Source organism: Furipterus horrens, unplaced genomic scaffold (assembly GCF_987537825.1).
Source record: "Furipterus horrens unplaced genomic scaffold, mFurHor1.1.pri manual_scaffold_10, whole genome shotgun sequence".
Taxonomy (NCBI): domain Eukaryota; kingdom Metazoa; phylum Chordata; class Mammalia; order Chiroptera; family Furipteridae; genus Furipterus; species Furipterus horrens.
In genome coordinates this window covers 23,379,716-23,407,339 of record NW_028327180.1, presented here as the reverse complement: position 1 = coordinate 23,407,339, position 27,624 = coordinate 23,379,716, and the positions used below count along the sequence as shown (strand labels likewise).

At 32.2% G+C, this 27,624-nt stretch overlaps 1 protein-coding gene across 1 annotated transcript in view; it reads right to left on the bottom strand.

Annotated features, from left to right (window-relative positions):
* The window catches only part of FSTL5 (follistatin like 5), a 494,569-nt gene that overhangs the window by 93,967 nt on the left and 372,978 nt on the right, over positions 1–27,624 (bottom strand). The window contains exons 8-9 of the mRNA XM_090288197.1: positions 10,956–11,117; positions 9,172–9,306 (exon numbers count right to left, since the gene is read on the bottom strand). Coding sequence (XP_090144323.1) covers positions 9,172–9,306; positions 10,956–11,117 — 297 coding nt within the window. The remainder of the gene's footprint in view (positions 1–9,171; positions 9,307–10,955; positions 11,118–27,624) is intronic.

Here is a 27,624-nt window from a genome sequence, read left to right as displayed (position 1 = left end):
TGTAATTAAAAGTCAAATTAAAAAGTAATGATATTTTAGAGCAAAATATTAGGTACCTGGCAGGTTCTTGCTAAATCATTTCTGGTTATATGGGAATTCGGTGTTTCTCTACTACGTGCGACTGCTGGCTGCCATAGCATACGCAAAATCAGCGCTACCAGATCATAACAAGTGTTCTCCAAAGGGTGGTGAACTGACATTCCTACTAGCAATGTATGGTGATTCCTACTTTTTCAAATATCATCAGGTCATCAGCTTTTTAACTTTTGGCATTCTAGTGGATGTGAAATGGCATTTCTCTGTAGGTAAAGGTAAGTTCCTTTAGTAAATGATGTCAACCTCACATTGAATGTTAATGAGGACTAACATCTTTTGATAATATATATTGGCATTTCATTTTTCTGAATCATTGAAAGGTCTTTTTAAAACTATGAGCTAGTTTTCTTTTATAATTTTATTTCACTTATATCTATCTTTCTATCATGTATCAATCTACACTGAGTTGTTAGATTTTTGTGTTAAATATTTATGACCAAAACTTAATTTTAATGCAATCATACTGTTTTCTCTGATGTTTATTCTGCCTTTGAACATACCCTTAAAATTTCACTCTGATATTAACATTAGGATAATCATTATTTTGGGAAAAATAAAATAAATCAATAAATAAAAAACATTGTTAGTATTTATCATTCACTGAAAATTTTCAACAGGGAAGGTATACTAAAAATATTTTAAATCAGAATGAACTATTCATATTTGTTTAGAAAAGCCAAACATTATTTATTTAATATTTCTCCCATACATTTACAGATTAGTAAGCTTATTATAAAATAAAATTCACTTGGAATAATCAGAGACTCATGTCAAGATTAACTATGATTGATAAGTATTTAATATCTATCTGCATATAGTACTTACTTAAATATTGTCATAATCAAATTTGAAAAAAACATCTTTTTCTTTAGTCTACATTATAATCTGTCTTTTGAATCTAAACTATTAAAAAACACATTCTGATTTTCTATTAGGAAATGTTTGAGATAAAAAAGAAAATATTTTATTCACTTACAATTTTTTATTATTAAAATCTTACTATTGCCAAAATATTTCCAAAACTTTTGTTATTATATGTACCAGAATTTACTATAAAGATATGTATTAAAATAGGGGAAAGATATTAAAATTGGTACACGATTTTACTGCACAAAATAGAAAAGTTTCTTTTAATAGATTCCATCTTTAATAACATTTCAGAGTGATGTTACATTTCATATGTAATGTAAATATGGAAATGTGCATAAAGTTGGAAAATAAAGCAAATGAGGAGGCAGAAAAATAATCCAAGTGTCTGACTCACTCTCTGGCACATTTAGGTCACCATCCACTATATTAGACTTCAGAAACCTGAGCAAACAGAGCACAATAAGAAACACAGATGTATCATGTGGGCTCTTTGTACAGTGTTGATAAAAATGTGTGGCATAAGTTAGACCACACAATTTTAAGAAGGCACCTCGCTTCAGCCCTTTCCGCCAGACCAGGCATCTGAAAGACACATTAGTTTTATTATCTCTTCACACATTTAGATTATTTTCTAACTAAATTCCTATGTCAGAGGACTGTAAGAAAATCACAGAGTGATAATAATTCTAAATTCCTTTTGAATCTACATAGAGTTATTTTTAAAACACTCACGTTTAAGACCTCTGAAATCATGGAATCTTAAAGTTATTTCTAACATTTTCTCCTGAGCACCAACAACAAAATATTAGCATGCAGATTTTCTAAGAAGTTATATAGAGGTTTCACACTTAGCACTGTCATTCTATAAGCTTATTTAGTCTGCATGCCTGAGTCATACACACACACACACACACACACACACACACACATATATATATGTAAACTGTCATCATCACTTGCCTAAGTTTATTATAAAATAAATTAGCTAAATTGACATTGTGTAATGTGAGATAAGATAGAATATTCCCCTGAAGGTAAATAATGCCTTGCAGACAAAATGCAGGCAATAAATCAAAATTGAGTCTTATTTTGTTCTGTAAGCATTAGAAATGCCTAATTGTTTATGATTATTGTAAACCGGTAAATTCCATGACATTCAGATCACACAGCAAGTAGTTAGATAACAAGACTTTACTATTGTGCAAAATGGCAACGTCTTAAAAACAGATCTACTTAATGGCATTGAAAAGCGTGTTATTTGAACATGTAGGCTTCAGATATGGAAATCACAAAGCAGATAATTTCAGAGTTTTTTGAGTCAAGAGATGAAAAGATTTATGGAACAAGTTACTTCACAGCACATGAAAATGTCATTGGCCAAATTGAGAGCATGGATATTAGAATTTATTATAAATAATGAAAGTTCATAAAATAATCAATGCTTATCAAACATTGTGAACCTTGACATGAATCTGATTATCTTAAGTTCATTCTATTTCACGATAAGCTTACTAATGTGTAAATGTTTGTGACAGACATTAGATTTCTTTTTGCTTTTCAAAAAAAATGTGAACTGTTTACTCTAATTTAAAATGTTTTTAGTATAACTCCTCTACAGAATAATATTCAGCAAATGTTAAGTAAATATTAACCATATTTTTAATTTATTTCATTTGTCCTGAAATATTTGTTTTTACTTTGTTCTTTTTCATTCTAGCACTTAGCTCATAACGGTCAGAAGAAAATTTCACCCCAGCTGTCATGTCCACACCTTACCTTTAACTATAGATTTTCCTTATTCTTAATTATTCTAGCTCACACCAGTGGACTGTAAAAATTACTAATAAATGACCACTGTATTTGGCTTCACTTACACATTTTTATAGACTCTGCTATTCATCAATTTTTATTATTTTTCTGGCCTCTATAAACATTAAGATACTACTTAAGTAATATTAAATCTATACAACTGCTCTTTTGAAATAGGTATTTTCCCCACTTTTAAAAACAGGAAGTAAATGAAGAGCAGGGAGTTTAATTATTTTGTCTTTATTACCAAAATATATTCTATTTCCAAAGTTGGAGATAACATATTCTAACTACCTTTACATGTAAAAAGGTCATGTTTTCACCTATTTTAAGACTTTTCCTCTACTTCTAAGATAGGCAAATACTTCTTTAGTATATATATCTTTTGAAATATTAAGGTACAAATGGCTACATTTTAACAGACTTCTAAATTGTGCATTGCAAATTATACTCATTGCATTTTTATAACAATTATTAATTTATATGAGCATAATATACTTTGTTCATTCAGTAATCTTGTTGTAAAGTTTAACACATTTAAATATTCTTTTAAAGACTCATAATTTTATTTTATAATAGTCAAACAATATTAATTTATTGAAGTTAATCCTTTAAGTAAGGATCGTTGCAACAGCCCCATATTTCCAAATATATTACTGCCTGTGACAATAATAAAAAAAAGTTTTATATATCATTATAATATATTCAGACATTAAATTCCAATATTAGCAAGAAACTAGATTAATCATATTCCTTACTAAAATCCTAGCAAGATGTGATATAACCTATGCTCACTGCTTAATGTAGCCAGTAGCTTAAAAGCTTTCAATAGCAGCCTACATGCACACCACTTTTCATTTATCTTAATCTTGAAGATGAATTATTATCATCTGGGAATTGACTTCCCTTGGGAATAGAAACGTATCAAGTGGGTATGCTACATGGAAGATGTTTTCAAATCAATAACATTTACCCTATCTAAAACACCTTACATTTTTCTTATCATCTCCTAGTCCCTGTTACAAGCACCACACAGTCCTCTATGGCCCATCTCTACTTTTCTTTACATTTAAACCCTCCCTGTATATCACTCCAACAAAGCTTAGTTATTCAATCCTATCTCTAATGTAACTGTAGGAATGTATTATTTTGAAGCAGTTTTCTGTAGTTCAATTTGTCACTTGAGAAAACATCCAGTGATGTCTCTTGACAAAGCTGGGCACTGCAACTCAAGGTTTTCCAATTCAAAGATTAGCATACAAGCAAGATATAAATTCCTTAGCCATATGACGCTTTGCATGAATCGTTCCCTCAATAGCATCTCATTGCTGGGAAATGTAGTGTGAGAAAAAATGTGACTGATATTACCGTGATTGCTCTATTAAGTAGAAAATAGCTGGATGATTACTCCCGAGCTGTAGCTAAACAAAAGAAGTCTGTGTAGTGTCAGTTAGCCCCAAAGTTGTAAATCCTTCCCAACTTTTATTGCTCTCTACACGGAATTTAATATCTCTCTTCTCTGCATCCTTTGAAAGAAAACAGAAGAAAAGCTCATTACTTAGAATACTTAAAAATATAATAGGAACGTGGCCCTGGCTGGGTAATTCAGTTGGTTAGTGTCATCCCAGTATGCCAAGGTTTTGGGTTTGATCTCTGGTCAGGGCACATACAAGAAGCAACCAATGAAGACATAAATAAGTGGAACAACAAGTAGATCTCAATCTCTCTCTCTCTCCCTCTCTCTCTCTCTAACACTCTAAAAAAAACTCAGTAAAAAATATAATAAAATAAATCCACCAATATACTATAGTTTTGTTGTGATTCTATGACAAAACCAGACTTTGACAAAAATTTTTGTCCTTTATTTAAATTATCATAATAGCTACATTTTAAAAATGTATACTATATTCTAATCAGCTGAGTCAATTTTTTTAATGTGAAAAGACATGATATTTTATATTTTGATATATAATAACAGAGATGCTCATATCCTCAAATCTATCTAATATCTCAATCATTTATCTCTTCATTTAACTCGACATCAGTCTCTATTTCTATCTATATGTATAATTCATGTATTCATGTTCAAAACTCTTTTATTTCTAACAAACACTTGATCCTCCAGGCTTTTAAAAATTATTTTTGTCAATGTCTCTAGCAAGAAATAAGTAATTATTTTCAGAAAATAAGCATGAATAGAAGAAGAGCTACTTTACGTCTCACGCTATGGTGAGTGCTTTATAATACCTGCACAGAAATCCCTTAGTGAGTTAAAATTTATTCTGTATTACAGATAAGGAAATTAAAGCCCAGAAAGGTTTTGTAATAGCCCCAAACCACAGTACTATTATGTGGTAGAAAAATAATTCTAACTCAGGTTTTGCTCCAAAGTTCATGCTCTTCTATTATACCCCTGCTTTTATGGATATACATTGTATCCCATTGCTATTACAATGAAAAAGGCCTCTGAAATTATTTGTGGTGAACAGGGACGAGTCAATACATTTTTAATATGTACAAATAAGAGTAAAGTCATCATTGATGGGTCTGTGCCTGTTTTCTTTGGTTAAAAAATACATGTCAAAATATGTACCTGCCTTGTATAATTAATATTGGTCTTGCTAGATGGGAACTCAGAGCAGTCCTTAAGGTGTAAGTTACAAAGGCTGTAACTTTCCCTAATGTGCTCTCCACCTGACTTTGGTTTTGTTTTTGCTATATAGAACTCTGACAGTTTACTGAGTATTAGGAAACACCCCAAGGGAAACTGTCTTCTACTGCGTAGATATTCTTACATTTTCAGTTTATTCTCTTCTGTAGCTACTAATATTCTACTCAGTTGGATTATTTTAGGTATTATCTTCACTTTAGATATGCGTGTAAATTTCTAAAACTTGGGCACTTTCAGATAAACAATTCTTAATAACCAGTGTAGTGAATTTGTGGGGAAAAAATTAAAAATTAAAGGTCTTCATTTAAATGAGAGGTAAATTTGTTATCTAAAAGAAACTGTATTTGCATGCCTATAAAAAAGGAGAATATAAACAAGAATTTGTAATGCTTGAGGTGTCTAGGTTACAAATAAAATTTACTAATTTCATTGTCAAGACCAATGTCATGAAGCTTTTCGCATATATTTCTTATAGGAGTATTATAGATTAAGGTATTATGCTATTATTTTTTTGTGTGTGTGTGTGTATGGTATAAGACAGGGATCTAATTTCATGCTTTTATAATACATGTGGATATTCAGTTTGCTGGCAGCATTTCTTGAAAAACTTTCTTTTCTCCAGTGTGTATTTTGGCCTCCTTGACAAAGATCAGTTGTCTGTATATTTGTGGGTTTATTTCTGGGCTCTCTATTCTGTTCCATTGGTCCATATGTCTGTTTTATGCCAGTACCATTCTGTTTTAATTGCTATAGCACTGTAATACATTTTGAAATCAGAAATTGTGTTGCCTCTAGCTTTGTTCTTTTTTCTCAAGATCACTTTGGATCTTTTGTGGTTCCATGTGAATCTTAAGACTTTCTATTTCTATAAAAATATGTCATTGGTATTTCTATGGAAATAGCATTGAACCATAGATTGTTTTGGGTATTATGGGCATTTTAACAATATTAATTATTCTAACCCCTAAACTTGGAATGTCTATTTTTTATGTCTTCAGTTAATTCATCAATGTATTATATATATATATATATTTTTTTTTTTTTCGGTGTACAAGTCTTTTACTCCCTTGGTTAAGATTATTTCTAAATATTTTATTTGCTTGATGTTATTATAAATGGAATTGCTTTTTTTCTTGTCTCTTAGACAAAAATTAATAGACATTTCTCCGAAGAAGATATACAAAGGGCCAACAGGTATATAAAAAGGTATTCTACATCACTAATCACCATGGATGAAAAATCAAAATCACAATGAGATATCATCTCATACATTTTAGGATGGTTATTGTCAAAATAACAAAAGATAAAAGTCATGGCCTGGTTGTAGAGAAATTGGAACCTTTGCACTCTGTTGGTGGGAATATAAAATGGTGGAGCCACTATGAACAACTTTATGAAAGTTCCTCAAAAAATTAAAACCTAAAACTGTAACATGTTCCAGCAATGCCGCTTCTAGGTATATATCCAAAAATACTGAATTAAGAATCAAAGAGATACCTGCATTCACGTGTTCCTTGCAGCAATAGTCACAATAACCAACACATGGAAACAACTCCAATATCTATCAAAAAACGAATGAACGAAGAAAATGTTGTGCGTTCATATAATGGAATGTTGTTCAGCCTTAAAAAGTGCATTTGTGACAACATAAATGGACCTGGCAGACATCATGATAACTGAAACAAGCCAGTCACAGAAGGACAGATACTATATAACTGTATTTATAGGAGGTATCTAAGAGAGTCAAAATTATAAAAATGGAAAATAGAATGTTGGTTGGCAGGGGATGTGGAGAAGGGAGAAATGGAGAGCGGCTCAATGAGTATAGAGTTACAGTTATACGAGAGGAACAAGTTCTGGTGAGCTTCTGTGTAACTTAGTGCCTATAGTTACCAACACAGTTTTGTGCACTTAAAAGTTATTAAGAGAGTAGAACTTATGTTGCATTCTTACCAAAATACATACATAAATAAATTTAATGAAATTAAATTTATTGATAAATTAATAAATTTATTAAATAATAAAATCATATCTTTAATAATAAATAATTTAAATAACAGATGTAATTAATAATAAAATGATAAATTTATTAAATTAAATTTAATAAATTAAATTTACTTGTTTTCATTTGTTATCCTAGAAAATGTCACATAATTTAAATGCAGAAGCAACACCCACAAATATTTTATGTCTAGACTTAGGGTAAATCTCTCCTAGTCTTTTACTTGTATTGTTTCTTGTAAGACAACTTTGAAGGTTTTGTATAACTGTAGTAAGTCCTGCACCACTATATCTTATAAAAATGTTAATTCTGATTTTAACAGCATGTTACTAACATATAATCTCAAAACTAATTTAAAACGTGTTATTTTGACCTCTAAGAGTTTAAAGTGATAGTAAAATAAAGTGAAAACATAATTTAGAAAACTGTTTATAATTAAACTAACACATCATAAGACTAAACATATGAGTAAAATTATATTATATATTCTTTTGCAATTTTCCTCAAATTCCCATGCTAGTTTATAATGATTGCTTAATTAAGGGAATTATGACAAGGTCTTTTAATGTTGTAAATAACTCAGATTAGGTGTAAACAGATATAACCAATCAGCGGAGCAAAGAGAAGATAATTCAAGTACAGTTGACCCTTAAACAACACAGGTTTGAACTGCAGAGTCAATTTATAGGTGAATTTTTTTCAATAAATACTGTAAATGTACTGTTGCTGCCTTTTGACTTTCTTTACAACATTTTCTTTAATCTAGTTTTTTTATTGTAAGAATACAGTATATAATACACAAAAAGTGTGTAAATTGTTTACATTGTAGTTAAGTTTTGGAAAATTCAAAAGTTATATGCAGGTTTTCAAGTATGCAAAGGGTCAGCGTCCCTAAACCCCATGTTGTTCAAAGGTCCACTGTCCATTCAAACCCAGTTTCCAAACAGCCATACTATGGCAGGTGTGGATCAAGAGAAGTGTCCGTGGGTTTGCCTATAGAGAGCTCACTCAATAAATGCTATGATAGTACTTGGAGTTCTGAGCAACTCAGCTGTAACCAAAAATCCATCTTTAGCATATTGACCCCATCCACATCCCTCTCACCAAGTAATACTTAAACAGAGGACAGTCATTTTTATTATTATGTCATGATCCAGCCAGAAGACATATAGAGTGATAACAAAGAATTTTGATCCCTAAACAAAGAACAGTCTGAAGAGTGGAGTTGGTGCCAGGGCAGTCTAGGTCTCATGGTGGCAGTAGCCACAGTGCCCACTGCAAGGAAACCTTGCTTTACAGCTACTGCACCACTGGCTGCAACGCAACTGACAGAAAAAAAATATATTAACTTATTAAATATATAGGATGTGCCTTAGCTATATTTTGAGACCTTAAATTCCCCAAGTCATTGGGAGAGGGATTTTGCAAGGCATTTAAATTCCTTTATGAGAAAATGAGAAGACAGTACCTGAAACATCTTATGCACACTTGCAGAAGAAACAGAATAATTTTAGTGTTGGATTAAAATTTTTCTCAGCTTGTTTTTTAATTCTTAAATCTACTTTTAATATTTCAAGATTCCTATCTTTCCTGTAAACAACTCTTTTTAATGCATTTATTAATTTCACCAAGTTTTCTGGTTCTTTTGCTTTTTGAAAAAAGCTTGATTGTAAAGTTGCATACTGTGTGTGTGTGTGAGTGTGTGTGTATGTTTGGTACATACGGGTTTTTCTAGCAGAATCTTCCACAAAAAGAGAAGAGATGTCTTCATCCACTCCTGCTTCATTCTTTGCAATACAAGTGTATGCTCCCGTATCTTCATAGCGTACGTTGCTTATATGAACCTCACTGCCGTTTGCTGCAAACAGAAGGCAGATGCAACTTGTAAACTACCATTTCAGTTTTGGTACAGTGCTTTCTGATTACACAGTCAAACAGTTCTCTTAGCTTGTCTAATTAAACTATTTTCCTTCCTTCTTCCATGCTTTGCAGGCATGCCAAAATATTCCAAAAGCATTCAAGTGTTTCATAAACTGTGCTGTCATTTTATTAGAGAGCCAAATGCCAATATCAAAGCACTCACTTAATAGTTTATATTCATTCCCTATTACCTACATTATATAAGGAGTATTTCACATTGAAAATTATAACTTCACTTATACATTTATTTTTAATATTCAGGATCTTCTTTGCCCTAAGCTTTCACAAAAGGTTTAAATAATATCAATATGGTTAATTTACAGAAGGATACACATAAAAAACATTTTAATAAATAAATGAATTGAGCTATAACGTGAGTATAATATGATTACAACTTATCGAATTTGTTATGAGGTCCATATTATACATCTGGAATTATTAGGTAAGAAGAACAGGAAGGTAACAACACATTATTTGTCTGCAAGATTTTGCTGTTTGCCATAAATATACCTAGAGTAAACAATATTGTAATATGGAAATTGGTATAGTCAATGTGTAACCAAAGGGTTAAGGAAATGATAGCCAACTTTTAAATCTTGTAAAATAATATTTTAAGCTAACCCCTGAATAATAAGTTTCATTTCCCAGTGTAGAAACCAAGATATAATTGACCATTTACTGTATGTTGGCAATATACAAGGTGCTTTCACATATACTATTTCTTAATATGTCTCAAATACATATTTAATTTTTAGATGATGGGTCTGAGGCTCAGCATGATTTCCATACAGGTCACTAAACTCAAAGGGAAAGGCTGCTCCTGCTATGTCAGACTATAAAATCTGATGTTTGTTGTGCATTTGTTTAGGTTCTTATCTTATCTTATAATTTTTATGTTTTCCTACTACTATAATCAACATATATACAAATGCTTTTTCATTATTTAGATTATTATAAAGTTGAGTACTGTATGTTTGTTTTTGTTAACATATATCTGTGACTATAATTGGTATAATATTAATAATTATGTATACACATTAAAATATTAGAACATGTAGAATATTTTATATATTAGAATACAGTAATTTAATAACTTAAAGCAATGTAAATGTAAAACATTTAATAACATTTTAATTTTTTTCTCCCTTCATTTGCAAAGTACACTCAAAACATTCACTAAATAATTTTGATATTATTGACACCTTCTATAATATTCTATAATATATATTTTAACCTATGATTTAAACACTTAAATAGTCACATCAGAACTGGACTTTATGAAAAGATCAATTATTCTGTTCAGTATATCTGCTATGATTCAAAGGACAGGTATTTAAATATATATACATATAATTTAATATTCTATTTATCATCAAAATAATGACATAATTAGTCATTATAAGACTATTATTTATTAAAAATATTAAAAGACTCTATTTCAAATATAATGTCCTAGATACAACCACATTTTCTTCATATTCATGACATTTTGTTGACACCAAGATCCATATTCTTTTTTACACCAAATGATGTAAAATGTGATATAAATTTTTAGTATAAAATTTTACATGATCAAGTAAAAAGCACCTTGAAGAGTGAGTTGTTTGGAAAGCTTTGGGGTAATATCAATTCCATTCTTCAGCCAGGCCAGCTGAGGGTTTGGGATGCCCTCTGCATGGCACCTCAAACTGGCAGTTACCCCAGGCTCTCTAGCCTGACTCTCTGGATACACCCGAATTACTGGAGGAACTAAAAGAAGAAATGGAAAAGAAAGTGAATTAATAATCCATATTTGATTTTCTAAAATAAATAACAAAATGGCAGTATAAGAAAAGCATAAATTATATATTTTAATGATGTAGCATATTTTTACAGATCTTAGTTTCCAAAAACTATTATCTTCTAAAATGTATCGGAGATCTTTGGCTAAAGACAATTCTGAGAGTATGCTAAGATAAAATATAAGCTGAGTTTAGTTTATCTTGCCTCAATCATTAAGGAAGTCTTCAAAGAATGATAAAATTACATATTAAAAAAAGACATCATGTGTACCTGGGTTGAAAGAATTAACTGGTAAGATAGTAAGAATTGGTAAGAATTATTGATAAGATGACAATACTCCAAAATTGATATCTAGATACAATGTGATCCCTATCAAAATCCAACTGCATTTTTGCAGAATTGGAAGTGATAATCCTCAGATTCATATGGAGATACAAGGGGCCTCAAAAAGCCAAAACAATCTAGAAAAACTCCAGGTCTCCTATCTCTCAACTTTCAAACGTATTACAGAGCTTTAGTAATCTGATGACATTTAAAGAAATTTAATACATTATTAGAAAAACTTTATTTAAAAAACCTGTAGAATTTTCCCCAAAGTAAAGAAGAAATAACAGCCATCTTACATAACCTTTTCTAGCAAACCAAAAGCAGAGGGGTTGTATTTCTTTGGTAGTGTTAAAGTATTTGTACAAATCTTTTGATACTCATCTTCAAGACAGTACAAACTATCATCTATAAGATAGATAAGATGAGAAATTCTCATTTTACATGTGGGCTGGATTTAATGATACATTGTTAACAAATAGAACATGGCAATGTGATGGCTCAAGATATTCAATATTAGGTCATCATAGTGCAGCATCCTTCTAGCTCTTTCTTGGATCACTTACTCTTGGAGAAGTCAGCTGCCATGTTGTAAAGATATTCAATCAATCTTATGGAGATACTCATGTATCAAGTGACAGAGGAAAGCCCCACACCAATAGCCAGCAAACAGCAAATAGGCATGTGAGTGAGCTTATCACACCTATCTCTTCTTCACACTCACATTTTAGTATTTTTTTTTAGAATAACCATGGACATTTATGTACCCTTCATTTGCTTTAATAAGACTATGACTTAGTGAACAAGGAAAAACACTCCAGTTTTCAGTTGAAGAATATTCTGTGGGAGTGATCTTAGCAAAAGACAATAGACAGAAGTCTTCTTTGCTTGGACCATCATGCACATTTCTTAATGTATATACTTGAAACTGACTTATATCTCTTATTTTTACTCATCAGAGGACAAGTCAAAGGTGACAGAATTCGAACTTATCTGAGACTCTCTTTAGGGTCGCCTATCCGGCCAAAAGTTAATTTTATGACTTTCCTTTCAAGTGAATGCTGGAGCCATTTTATATACAAATCTGACTGACTGATGAATAAGTGTTGGCCTTCTAAATTTACTGAAATTATAAAAGCAATGCAAACCAACACATTGGTTAAAGTCAGGACTACAGTATGATTATCACCCCACTGGCCTCTTGGTTCCCTCTTTTGGCTATAAACTAGAGATCCTAAATTAGACTCATGTCAACTATAACACAAAGACAAAGGGGAAGAGAGGGATCCTCAGAAAGCCCCAATAATCCTTTGAGTCTGCAGAAGGGACTTTTTCTTGTATATTGCTTATGCCAGTTTCAGGGGCAGAAAAAAAACTAAATTTCCAAAGCTCTGAGCATCAGAATTCTGCTATGTCCTTCCCCCTCATTAAATATACACACACTAACAAATACCCACAACAATGATGGAGAGTAAAACCAAGATCTTATTTCTCCCCTTGATGACTATTTAATAGTTTATTTTGAAATATCAAAGACATTTTCAAAAATAGTTCTGACAATATATCTGTACCTGTCTTCCTGGTGACAATAGAGCATATGTTTAGGCTCATTTAAGCTATCTAGCACAGAGCTGTGTTTCTAGCAACGTGCTATATAGGAAGGACAAATATGTAACTTTTAAAAGAGATTTGTTAAAGTACTTCCAGCAAAACCACATTTATTATAAGATCTGGAATAAAGAGGCTCCTTCAAATGCTCAGACTTAATTTCTAATCTCCTAACACCATGAGAGTTAGGAGATGAGCATTTTAAAAAGACATTTAATAAAAGCAAGTGTATCTTGCCATAGAACTTATAGCTGAGGGAAAGATCAATGCATCTTGCAACATTTGTGGAACAGCAAAAAATTGAGACAGCCTAAATATATTTGAAAATTAATTTGAAGGAAGCACATCAATCAACTCAATGATAATGATGGATTCTACATCATTCATATTAGAAGACATAGATATTGCATTAGTCACTCATACTATCACTGATACTCCCCAAAGGACAACTTTTCAAATAAAAGTTCAATTTCTTCTGGCATTGCTAGCTGTTTCTACTTTATTGATGTATTTGTGCATGAACTGAAAACAGTGATCAATAATTTTAACATATTGAATTTTTATACCCAAATAAAAATATAATTTTAAATAAAAATAATTTCATGTAACATGCTTCTTATTTAGTATATTGGTATCAAATGATTACCTGAAAAATCTCTCAAACACATAGAATTGAAGAATAAGTAATTGGCATAACAACTATTTAACCTCAGTGATAAGCTACACATTTAAAAGCAGGTTATTTTCCCCGGGATACACATTATGAAATATAAATGAGGATTGATGGCAGCCTGAATTAAAAAGTCAATAATACCCCAGAGAACATTTCAAGCCATTTGTTACAGTCATTTTTAGTTAGGAAGTGCACTCTATGAAACTTGTCTTTCCTTCCTGTTGGCAGTGCATAGAAAGAGAAACTCATGAAGAACACCAAAGGGTTTTCAAATTGGATTTAGAATCCAGTTTGTGTGCAGTGTCATGAAAAATTTTAAATAAAGCTCCTAATATTGTGAGCAGCGGGTGATATTTAAAAATAAGTATCTATGTACTCTGAAAACTTCCTAATGATATTCAATGTCACTAAATTGACTCAGGGAGCATTTTAAACTTGTTGGTTTTATTTAATAAAATATTATCAAGTAAGGTCAAGTAATATTAATATCATGTAATATATCATGTGTGTTTATAAACAACCATTTCGTCGGCAGCCGTCCATCTCGAGAGACGATGGTGTAGCTTCTTAAGAGTCTATCTGCACCGCCAAGAATGGTTGTGCAGTCCGACTCGGGAGTGACACGGTATCTGTCTCCTCCCGTGTTGAATCGACATCTTGCGATGACGCTGGAGTGTCCTCTCCAGTGAAGCTGAAGCTACAGAGCCTGGGCAGGGTGATATGGAGGGTCTGCTGTTGCCCATGCAGCAGACCCCACCTCTCTTCGCAGCTGAAGGATCCAAGGGAAAGACGGAGTCAATACAGCTTGGGTTCAGGTGCGCCGCAGGAGTTGCCGGTGTTGACTACAACGTCAAACCGCCTTAGGGACTCCGGCTCCGGATTTTCTGTCGGGGTTTACTCCCTTAGCCTTTCCCCTGAAGAGGTTGATATTACATATTATTCCATTTTAGTCTATAAAATATGATCAAGGAAGTTGCTGTCAGTTAAGAGAGAAGAAATATTGGAAGATATAAATACATGAATAAAATTTAAGAAAAGTATAAAATCTGATTTGTTTTAAGATAATTTACAAATATTTATTGAGCAACTTCTGCATGTAGCACATTGTGCTAGGTGACTTTCTTTCTGTCTCATATGCTCTCTTTTAGGCATTAACCTGTTGTGTGACTGTTCAGTTCAGGTTTTGAAATTAGCCAGATGGAAAATTGGAAAAAATGTATTCTTGGCCTACATTGTCATATATGGCACTGATTATAAAATAAATGACCCCACAGAAGTATATACTTAGAATCTAATATAACTTCTGAATTAAGCTTTTAGCAGTAATATGTAAGGTATTTTTGAGATATTTGAAAAGTTGTAATTAAAAATGTAAAGGCTAAAACATTATTAGTGCATTTCCAATATTTTGGCGAGGTATTAATAATTCACTTCAAACAGATGCCACTTCTCAAGGAAGCAGAACTACTTGTTTTCTATCGCTCAGTCAAACTAAACAATATATCATGTGAGAAAATAAACTAACATAATACAATTGCATTTAATTTATCTTGCCTAACCGTTTGTAGAGCATAAACTGTAAATAATTAGATACTGTACATGGAGGACCAGTTGCTCCCAGAATACAGACATAAGGCTAATGCTCTTTAACTAGTTAAGAGATTAGAAATAGAAATGCGGTTCTGATTCAAAAATATTAAATTGAGAAACCAAAAAGGTAGATAAGCTAAAGAAAGAAGCTTAGATCTTTCTTTCTCCAACCTTTGGTTTTATATGGAATCAGTTGTAAATATTTCTCTATTCAAAACCAAGAAGTATTTAATAATAATAATAGCTATAAAACTGGATGAAGCTTGATAGATATATTTCTTTAAAGTCTATAATAATTTAATTGTACTATAATAAATCAGTGCTTTTTCTCAGCATTTGAATGGAACTAATATAATGCTTTCAATCCATAATCTTCTACTTAAATGTTTGAAAGGATCTAAAGGAAAAAAAAAGATCTCTATAATATCAAACCCCATTTTTTTTTCCCTCCTTCAACTTTCATTCTGTAATCTTTCTTTAGACATTTCTGCACTACTGCCAGAAAGTATGAAAACAGCATAATCTGGGCTCTTTAAGAGCTGGATTTTAGAGTCAGAAGACAGAGATCACTGACCTAACACAATGACTTCACTCTAACTGAAAACAAAAATGAATTAAAGGTGAATCATCAGGTCACAGGTATGTAAACAACTGAACACTGTTTGTTCGTCTTCTTCCTTTCATGGATGCCATTATCTTGTATTCTTTTGAAGGATCCTGTCACTGCTCTACCATAAATTACCCACACAGCTGCAGCGGTGAGAAAAGGTTCTGCTAAAGCTTGAGGGTAAGAATATAAATGTGTCTGAAGTAGTACTGACTCACAGCAGCATCTGGATTGCTCTGTTTGTATTATGATTCCTTTGTCATTTAAGCACTTTCCTATGAAAAATTACAAACTGGGTTTAATAAATATTTTAAATGCTCCTGAGCTTGTCCAATGCCTTTTGTCTCTGACATTATTAAAGCCATCCATTTCTCTTTAACTTTGTCCCAAAGCAGTCTTTTTATATTCATGACTTTCACAGTGCCTCTTGTCAATATTACAGAACTCTGATCACATTATGCGGCCTTCATAAAAATGTAGAGGCTGCAACAAATGTTGGAGGCAAAATATAAATTAACACCAACATCCTTATGGTCCTAAACTTTTGTGATGCTTTTATTTGGTCTTCCTCTTTATCTCGTGGTATTGTAAAAATTCACAACTTTTTAAGCTCTTTTGAAAGGGACAGCAGTTCATTCTGGTTTAATTAACCTCGCTAGATCTGTTCTGCAGATTCCTAGAGTTTGTGGCTCTTTTAATCCCCGATTGTGAAGTCTCAAAAGATATCGTTTTCAAAAACGCTCTCTGAAACACAAAGGAAAACATAACAAAAACATTCAAGGTAATAATACACAGGATGTTGTTTTTCTAAATCTCTGGACTAGAGACTATGCTAACATTTCATAGGAACCCCTTCACCCAAAACTAACCAATATATGAGGTCGATTTTTCCACAAACTCATCTGGGGTAGATGTTACTAAACATTTTATTTTGGCAAAAGATTTCTCATTTTATATAAATTAAATTTCATTGATTGCTACATGTGTATGTTTTTATGCACTCATTAGTCATTTCGATTTCTTCCATGAATGGTCTGTTTATAATCTTTATCAATTATTTTTCTTGTTAATAAATATGGATGCTTATTCAACTAAAAATGTACAATGATATTTTATTCCTTACTTGTGCTGTAAATATTTTGTCATTCAATTATTTTGAATAATTACAATACAGAATATTTTTATTTAATGCAACCGATCAAACATCTATTTTAGTACTACTGGATTTGCTGTCTCATTAAAGAATACACCACCATCCACAAGTTGTATAAATATTATCCTAAATAATAGTTTTAACATTTAATTTATTTTTCCTTTTAATATGATTATTTTTAACATTAGATTACAATCCATTTTACCATCCAGTTTCCCATTTCATTTTTAAATTTTTATGTAAGGTCTGTAAAAACAATTTTCTTTCAGTAGTCTTGATTATTTTTATACATTACCCAAGAATAAAGCAATATATTCCCCATAATTTGATGTTCTTTCTCCATCATACACTATATATAACAATTTTCCAATCACTATGTACATTTTTCAACATAAATTTTGTTTATTTTCATTTTATATATCATATATACACATATATACTTTCATTCTTAAAATGATCTTACATATGTACCAATTACATCTGTTTCTGGTTTCAATTCTATTTACCCCATTACTCTATACCATATCCTTTGGTTAATATAGCCTTAAAATAAATCATAATATGCTTTACAATTAGTTCATTCAAACTAGTGTTTATTTTATCAGAGTTTTCTGTAATTTTTTCCGTAATTATTATTTTATTGGAAGAAAGGCAGCTGGAAAAAGAAAAGATGTAGGGAAAAAGGAAGAAGAAAGAAAAAAAAGAAAGAAAGGAAAAACAATTTTTTTAAAATTTTGGCTGACATTGCCTTAAACTTATAATTAAAGAAAGTATGCCATTATTTTAACATAGGATATGTCCCAGTCTAAAGACGTCATATGTTTTTCCACTTATTCACATTATTTTTAAGCCTTTTAATAACATTTTATGGATTTCTTAATTTAGAATTTTTCTGCTTTTATTTTGAACTTTTTTTGTTATTGTTAATAAAAATTTAGATATTCATAAATAGGTAAATTTCCATGAGCCCTGATTTTCTTTTAGTTAAAATACTTTTGGTTTCAGAGGTTTGCCATCATATCATCTGCAAATACATATAAATATTGTCTATTTTGTAATACATACATATGTATTTTTACTTTAAAGTTTCAATTTTATTGAGATATAATTGACATATGACATTATATGAGTTTCAGATATACAACATAATGATTTGATGTTTGTGGATATTGTGAAATTATCACGACAGTTGATCCACTTAATATCCATCACCATGCACAGTTACAATCATTTTCTTGGGATAAGAACATTAGCTTTATTAGTTTTATTTTTTCATATTTCTGAATCACTATAATTTTATTTAGTATGATGTGAGGTATCTCTTCCCAATGACTACCCAGTTGTTTCACGCAATTTCCACAATGGTTTGAGATTATATCCCTATCAGCTACTACATATTGTTCTGTCGAAGCCATGTAGAGCAAAAGTAGGGTCCAGCTAAGACTTGCTTGAAATCCTGACTCACAAAGTCATGAGATGCAATAAAATTATTGTTATTTTTAAGTCAGTAAATTTTAGAGTACTTTGTTGTATAGCATTTCAACTAGTTTCATTATTTCATAATCACCTGTATAAGGTCAAAACTCAGAACTGGATTGTAGCCTTTTCTCTGCTTTCTGTTGTAGTTGACTTTTAATTCTCTCCCATTGGTCTAGTTTTCTATATTTGTGCCAATACCACACTACTTTAACTATAAGAGCTTTATAATGTTTTAACAATTGGTAAGCTAAACCATTATTTTTCCAAATTTTCTATCTATTTAAAAATATTTTGTAATATTTATATTTTAAAACTCCAAAAATATTTAAAAAAATAGTGAAGAAGGATGATAGATGAATCCCTGTCATGTTTTAATTTTAAAGGAAATATCCATTAAGATATTGGTTAGCATTTTTTAAGTGAGTACTATATGTTATAGCTTGAATATCTAATTTAGAATGTTTAAGAATGATAGATGAATTTTATTGGATATGTTTCAATATCTGACTATTGTAAGATTTTTTAAAGCTACTCTCATTGTGATCAAATATGGTAAATATTCACCTGCAAATATATTTGATAGCATCAGCCATTAAGTAAATGCAAACTAATATTATAAGATATCACACACAACTATCAGAATGGCTAAAATGAAAATAGAGATAATGCCAAATGCTGGCAAGTATGAAAAGAAATTAAATCACTCATCGTTCCTAGTGATAATGTATAATAGTACAGGCACTCTGTCAGTTTTAGAAAACTAAACATCCAATTAAAATATGACTTAGCAATTAAATTCCCAGTGTATTCCAGAGAAATGAAAATTTAAATTCACATAAAAACCTCTATATGAATATTTTTTTACAGCTTTCTTTGTAACAGACAGCAACTGGAATCAGCCTAGATGTCCTTCCACAGGTAAATGGTTAAGCAAACACTAATATATCCACACCATGAACTATGATTTAGCAATAAATAAAAACAAACTATTTATTTGCACAACAAAATGGATGAAATCTCCAGACAATTGTACTGAGTGAAAAAAAAAGCCAATTCCAAAAGGATACTATGCATTTATGTTGTCTTAAAAGTTATAAAAAGGGGGAACATATTAGTGGTTGCTAAGGGTTAATAAGGGAGTAGGAATAGGAGAGAAGTGAGTGTAAAACATTAGGGATCCTTGTAGTAATGGACCTCTTCTGTATCTTGATTGTAAATTTCAGTACCCTGGTTCTTCATTTGTACTTTAGTTTTGGAAGATGTTACCAATGACAGAAAAAGGGGTAAAGGTTAAAATGATCTCTTTCCATAGTTTATTGAAACTATATAAAAATCTAGTAATCTCAAAATAAAATTTAATAAAAATGTTAATTCAAAAGCACATTATTTATTTTAGTAGTGGAGAAAAATCCACCCTGAACAGTTCAAAGGAAATAAGTCATCTGATTTGAACCATCAAAATGCCATTATGGCATTCTCTGATAATCCCTTGTTCCTGGAATACTCCAGCATCCTAACAGTTATGGTTCCCTGTGACCTTTCTTCAGATGTCTCACTGCTAATGTGTGTCCTGACTAGACAGGAGTGCTTATTTATTTGTTTGTTTGTTTGTTTTTCCCTAGTGGTAGTGACCAACTGAGCCACACCAGGCTGGGCAGAAGTAAAGCCATTTTTGAGTATTGGGACAGAGTCACTATGTGATCTTGTAAGTCCATATATGTTATCTGGGAATCATGAGGTTGGTGTGGGGTGGCAAATGGGCCTGCGAGTGTTCTAACTTCCTTTGGCTTTGTCACTGTGCATTTGGTTCTGTATGAAGACAGCTAGAACTTCAGGACACTGACCTCATCACGTTTGGATACAGTGAGAATTGACATGGGTCCTAGCCCAGTCTCATCGGTTCCAGTTCATGCTCACAGGTTTGCATTTTCCCTTGCCATTTCCCACCTAACATTCATTTTCCCTTCTCCAATTCTCTCAATCCTGTTCCATTGATCTACATGCCTATCCTATGCCAGTTCCACACAATCTTCTTGATTTTTGTAGCCTCACAGTCCCATTAATATTTTCCCATCATAAATTTCTCTATTTATTATATAATCAAACCAATGGCAGCAAAGCTTTTTGAGAAAATGGCAGCTCGTATTCAATATATAGGAGGTTGGGCTACCATCAAGAATGACAGTAGGCTCTTCAAAGAATATAACTATGATTTTTTTTTACTATTGGATCCTTAGCGTCCAGAAGAGCACATAATAGATCTCAACCTCTAGTCATAAAACAGATAAATTACATACATATTAGTAAATTAATGAATGAGAGCTTAACATCAGCTTTGTGTTTCAATAATGACCATCATAACATGCCAAAGCTGGCCCTGATTTCACCTCAGCCTCCATTTAGTTTTGTCCCATTAAGGTTGTGCTTGTTTTCATAGTCTCTTCTCTTGTCAGTCACATTGCTTCGTTTGCTGCACCTGTTAATGCTCTGGCATGTGTCACCTGCAACATATAATTTGACCATACCCTAGAGATCAGTGGATATCACTACTGTTTCTGCTCCTTTCTGTTCCTGCCCCTAATGTATTATATATCTTTAATACTTTACTCTCATAAACTATTCAATATCAGTCTGACAATTTGACCAGACAGAACAAAGATTCTTCTAGCCAGGTGTATTGTAAGCAAATTTGGAAAAATTAAAGGCATATTTTTAAAATTTTGTTGAATTTATTGGAGTGATATTGGTTAATAAAATTATATAGGTTTCAAGTATGGTTTCACTTATGTGTAGAGTCTAGTGAACAAAGATATAGTTTAAAAGTATTGAAATTAACCAATACAATTTCAGAGTTTTCAAATAGTAGTCTATTATAACATATAATAGAACCAAAATTAAAATAAAATAAGAAATATTAAAATTGTCATAGTGCTAAAAGGTAACTGTAAAATTTTACATGTTAAAATGTTTTATACATATTAAAATATAAGTTAAAATGAGACTATGATCCATCTTCTGCCATATAGGTATTTATTGTTTATTATTTTAGCAGAAAGTATTTAAAATTACATTTAATTTCTTCAGTGATTACATTTATTATTATTCAAATGGATGACAGCCTAACTAAACTTAAAACAATAACTGGTATTTACCATCAGAAGTATCAATTATTAATCATATATACATAGACATATAATTATGCATATATACATGCATATTTTAGTATTGTTCTGGTATTTAATGTGACTTAATAATAATTAGAAAATGAGGAATTATTAGTATTTTGGAAATACATTCCTATAAATGTGAAAGTCTTAGTTTTCCTATTTTACAGGAAACTGTAGTTTTCAGTTTTATCAATAGATGGCACTACTATTTACCATATTATTTTGCTACACTATAACTTAAAATATGTGCTGAAATACATCAGTTGATTAAATAATGTATTTCCTTCCTTCTAAAACACTGACTTTCCATAAACAATTTATCGTTTCTTTGATATAGTGGTGTTACTTTAAAAGATTCACTTTCAAAAGTAATATTAACAATTCTAATATATGATAATTACTGAGTAATACAATGCTATCCACAAAATTTCCCAGCTACTTTTTAAGAAATCTTTTTATATTATTTTAAAGACATTTTGACTTAGAGTTTATTGGGAAGATGACTATTTCATTGTGGGGGTGTTACTGTCATTGGATGTATTGCTTTCATATTACTTGCTTTTTTGTTGTTGTTTTGTTTCTTTCTTTCTTTTTTTTTTTTTTTTTGAATCAGTGGTCTCAAATCGAAAAAGTGAGTTGGTGGAAACTCAAGATTTAATAGTATAAATTATCTAGTAATAGTGATAGGGCACCACTAATAGTCACAAATGATTCATTTTCTATTGTTAATCCTTATGCCACATGACAGACAAAATCATCTGCATTTTGCCATGAACAATACTCCCAAGTAACTATTATAGATGCCAGTGTATAACAAACCTATTCATACCCTCTGGAAAAGTGTAGTTAAACTAATTTGTATTATCAGGAAATGTGGAGCCAAAAGCAAAAAAGAGATTCTCTGGCCACTTTACTAGCAATAAAATAATCAGAGTCTTCCAATCCATACTGATCTTGTCTGTCATCATAATCATATCATGATTCGTAATACTTAACAACATCTTCTAGTACTTGATCAGCATGGAGTATCTACAGGCACAAAATGTTTAGAAATATGCTTGCCTAACAATCTCAACTAAAACATTTTTGAACTTAATGTATGCTCAATAAGTATGTTGGAAGATGTAGGTTTTTGAGGGGAAAATGCTATTTGGTGGACCACATCTTTCTTCCTGACTCTCATCTATAATTATTTATCTACATGAGTGGCAGCCCTGCTATTCAGAGAAAGTTGAAGCAAGACTAGGATGTTTCCTTGGTCCATTAAGAAAATATTTTTATTGTATTTTTCCATTATCATTTAGTCCCCTTATACCCCAGTCCCCATAATCGTCACACCATTGTCCATGTTCACAAGTCCTTTCCCCTTTTTGCTCAGTACCTCTACTCCCTAACCTCCTTGGTCTATTTTGAAACAGTTGTTCTTTTGCATTTCACACACAACTTTTTGGAATTGTCTGACACCTCAGATTTCAAAAAGGCTCTGTGGCTTGGAACTATGTCTTTGCTTTTGCCCCTAGAATCAATCATCTAACCTGCTGTGAGATTAGTCCAAGTGCTGGTTTAATCACTATGAGGGTAGTATATCTTGAGACACAAATACCATGGATACATGTAGAGTGACCAGATTTCACCAGGCCACATACCATTTAGTTGATTATTTACTTTCGAATGTTAAAAAAGTTTTCAGTTCAACAAACAAAATAGATTAATAAAGATTTATTTACTACTTTTTATTTGCAAAATACAAAACTAAGCCTACAGAGAAAGCAAAGAATTTCTAAACTATGACCCTTGTTCTTTGGATATCTAATAACAAAGCTCTCTCTATATTAAAAGCCTAAAAGAAAAGTGGTAGTAAAATCAAATTAATTACTTTTAATGAAAAAAAAATTTAGTAATGCAGGGTGTCTCAGGTAGAAGAGATTGCTGTGATCTGTAGTGTTCCTTGATACCTTCATGTAAAGCATAAAAAATTAATTGAGCTTTAGCCCAGAGAAAAGGAGAGCCACCCAGGCCAATACCTGTGCCTTGGCAAGAACTTTAAGAATAAGCATGAGCTTTAAGTGTAAACTGCATTGAGGAAGAAATAAATGTGTAGTAAAACTCATATATATCAATTATAATAATCAAACATAAGTATAAGAAAAGCATAAAAAAAAGGTATGAATTTGGAGAACTCATGTAAGTCTAAACAGAGAATATGCAAATGTGATCCTATATTTTCCCATGGCTCCAGAGAACAGTACATTATTGCCTGAATTAAGTGGTACAAATGATATTTTGTTTCATTGTTAGATTAATTTCTAAATGTTCTTTCCATTTGGTCAAATTTAAAAATGACGTAGGTATCAAAGAATGAAATCAAATGTACTAATATAGTGTATGGTACTAAAGTGTACTAAATGGCATAAGGACTCATTAATGAGCCTAGTCATGATTCTTCATAAATGCCTGAACTATGCTAAGCTATTGTTTGGCAATTTTAAGTGTTTGTACTCTTTTGACTTGAACTACAATTTAAGCAGAATATGGAAGAAGGAATCATAACTAATACACATCAAATGAAAAATGCAAGCACCATCACCAGGACCAGTAAAACAGCACAGGGAAAAAGATTAGGCAAATTCATTAATTTAAATGAAGTAAAATTTATTTTTAGAACATATGGATTAACAAGTACACATGCAAATTGCAAAAGGTGCTTAAAATCTAATTAAGCTATCTTGAGAGTGCCCTCATGCTAAATCTTTAAGATCAAATAAGCCTCATTATCACATTAACCTTCTTTCGACTCTCTTGTTACACAAGTATCATTACATTAATTAGCCATTATACTGTTCTTTAAGTGCTGACCACCTCAGGAGTGTTTCCTAACATTACCCAGTCTTGTATACACAGAAGTCATCTGTGAAATACCAATCCTACCCACCTGTGCAAACTAGTCCAGTGAAGTAACTCATGCTAATTTAAATAGGACTATAGATAGAATCAGATCATAATTGTATGAAGGAAACAGTTTCGTAATATGAAAAAACAAGCTTCAGTACATTCACTTACCCATAGAAGTACATAAGTATGTTCACTTATCCCATAAAAAATTCTGGCTGAATGAGTCAATTGTAGGTGAATACAGGACAGTAGTATCTGAAAATGAGTTATCTACCTGAAAGATTTGCTCCTATCAGCAGAAGACTCCACACACCTCTTTGATTCACATAAAGGACTTTTATCTCTCCCCTGCCTTACTAAGTCCAGAAGCGAGAGGAGGGACGAATCATCCATTTTGGGTCTGCCTACAAATACAATGCATTTTTTTTCCAGCTCTCTTGGCAAAATCAGTGGTATATTGGCTCTGTTTCTACATGCTGAGGTCGATAGCAATGTTCATGACTTGGTGGGCAAATTAAATCAGAGCAATTAAATAATTTCCTTATATTTCTACCACATTCTCTAATAGCTGTTCTGTAACACAGATGACATTTTGTTCTTTGGATGACTCTCTACTGCATCTTTCTTTCAGTGTATTCTGAAGACAAGCTCACAAGATAGCATGGTTATTACTGACCTCCCAAATGTCCAATATCTGATGCTAAAGGAAACCTTGCAAAATTTACAAAAATTGTGGTTGATCCACTAAAATTAGGGGAAATCCCAGAATTTGCCATGACTGCAGTGGGTTAGTTAGCCCTGATGATATGTGTCCTGGTGCTGATTTTTTTTTACAAGGTTGGCTTCTATTTGCTGCAGCCTCAGCACATGGTTTCAGGGCTTGAGCTTTAATGAACATAAGCTAATTAGATTTAATCTCATTGGGTGACATTTTTTCCATAAATGAATACTTCTTTTTATGCAGGCAGAGCTGAGTCTAACAGATACAGGTCACCCTGTGTGAACTTTCATAGTTCAACTTTGAATTACCCAGGTACACTTTGTTCTGGTATTGTAATCAAGACTTAAACAGGGATAGGTTCTCTGTCAATGTATCTGTAAGTAGCTTTTGCTATATTTCTCAACCAGGTTTATGGGCAGCATATTTTTTTTCTAATGCACAGGCAGCTAATTTCCATTAATGTTACAAAGCACTAAGTACAGAGTATGGCTTTAAGTTATTATTAGCAGCCCTAGGTAAGCAGTAATGAACTGACTGCCCAAATACCATTAACTACCATTAACTACAAAGCAAGGATCCTGCAGAGCTAACTTTTTATAAAGTGGGACTTGTTCAAAGGCTCTTGGGCACCAGCCCACTGTTATGTGATAACAAGTACAGTATCTTCCAATTTCCAAAAGTTCACATTACATCGCTTTGCTTTTACAAAAGATCCACATCAGCACCTGTTTTCCCTTGTTGTCACAGAGGCAGTGCCCAGCCAGGACAGACAGAGTAGTCCCACCAAGCTCCTTCACTGGGAGCTGAGCTCAACATTTCAGCATCAGGCACCAGAGCTTGGAACTGTGTCTGGGAGCATCTGTGCATTATCTCTATTTATTTTGTGCATCCATTAGAAAGATCTGAATTGCTTGTACATTTCACGCCATTTCAGTTTGTAGAATTTAATAGGAACATCATACTTTCAGACAGTGGGGGAAATTTGGACCCTGATTTCCTTAGTCGTATAAACTTTTAGCATGGTTCTAGATTGCAACAATTTACAGTATGTCTTCACCCAAACAAAATTACATATTTTATTAATAAATAAATGCAACATAAAAATCTCTTATTTTAGAGAAATAACTCTTGAGGTCTGGATAGAGACAAAACTTAACACCTAAGACAGCAATTAAACTTCCACACTTTTCACTGTCTCTAAGAATGAGGTTTGCCAAGAATGTCAAGGAGAAACTGAAGTGGTTTGAAAAAACTGAATTCCTCAATTTTCATCAGGATACAAGTAGTAGAAAATAAGGATAAAATAAAGAAAGACTGATTAAACTAGATAAAAAGAAATTACTTAGGGGGACATTTTAGAGGACAGAGAGGCCAGATAAGAAAAAAAAAAAAGATCTTGAAGTACCATTCACACCAATGCACGCACGCATGCACACACACACACACACACACACACACACACACACACACATCATGAACAGTAGCTCTTAAATAGGGCATTATTAAAAAATGCGGAAATGTTTTATTTGCCTATTTAATAAAACCATAGATAACCCAAGCAATCTAACTGCAGAGGAGAGGGGGAAAATATCTCAGCAGACTAGAGTGATTCTTCAATAGGATCCTAAACCAGGAACTAAAAAGAAACATTCATTCACCCATTCGTGTGCATTGATTCAGTAAATATTTATTGAGTCATAACTACGTGCAAGTCACTGTAATAGGCACCTAAAAGCAGAGAGAGAAAGACAGAGAGAGAAAGACAGACAGGGCAGGGGAGGTAAAAAAGGAAGGGAGGCAGACAAAAAGATAAAGGATCTCCTCTAGTAAGAGAGACCAAAAATAAACTATACACATATTAAGTAATTGACCTTATTTAATTACATCTAAGATGCTATTATTTATATACCACTAACAAAGAAAACAAATGCTGCCTGTTTAATACTTTGTTTTTTATAACCATGTATTATAGAATCAGAGAAGGAAAACTCTGACTCCAAAAAACCTCCGCTGCCTTGCGGCATACCTCTTCAGGGGAAAGGCTAAGGGAGTAAACCCCGACAGAAAATCCGGAGCCGGAGTCCCTAAGGCGGTTTGATGTTGTAGTCAACACCGGCAACTCCTGCGGCGCACCTGAAGCCAAGCTGTATTGACTCCGTCTTTCCCTTGGATCCTTCAGCTGCGAAGAGAGGGGGGGTCTGCTGCATGGGCAACAGCAGACCCTCCATATCACCCTGCCCAGGCTCTGTAGCTTCAGCTC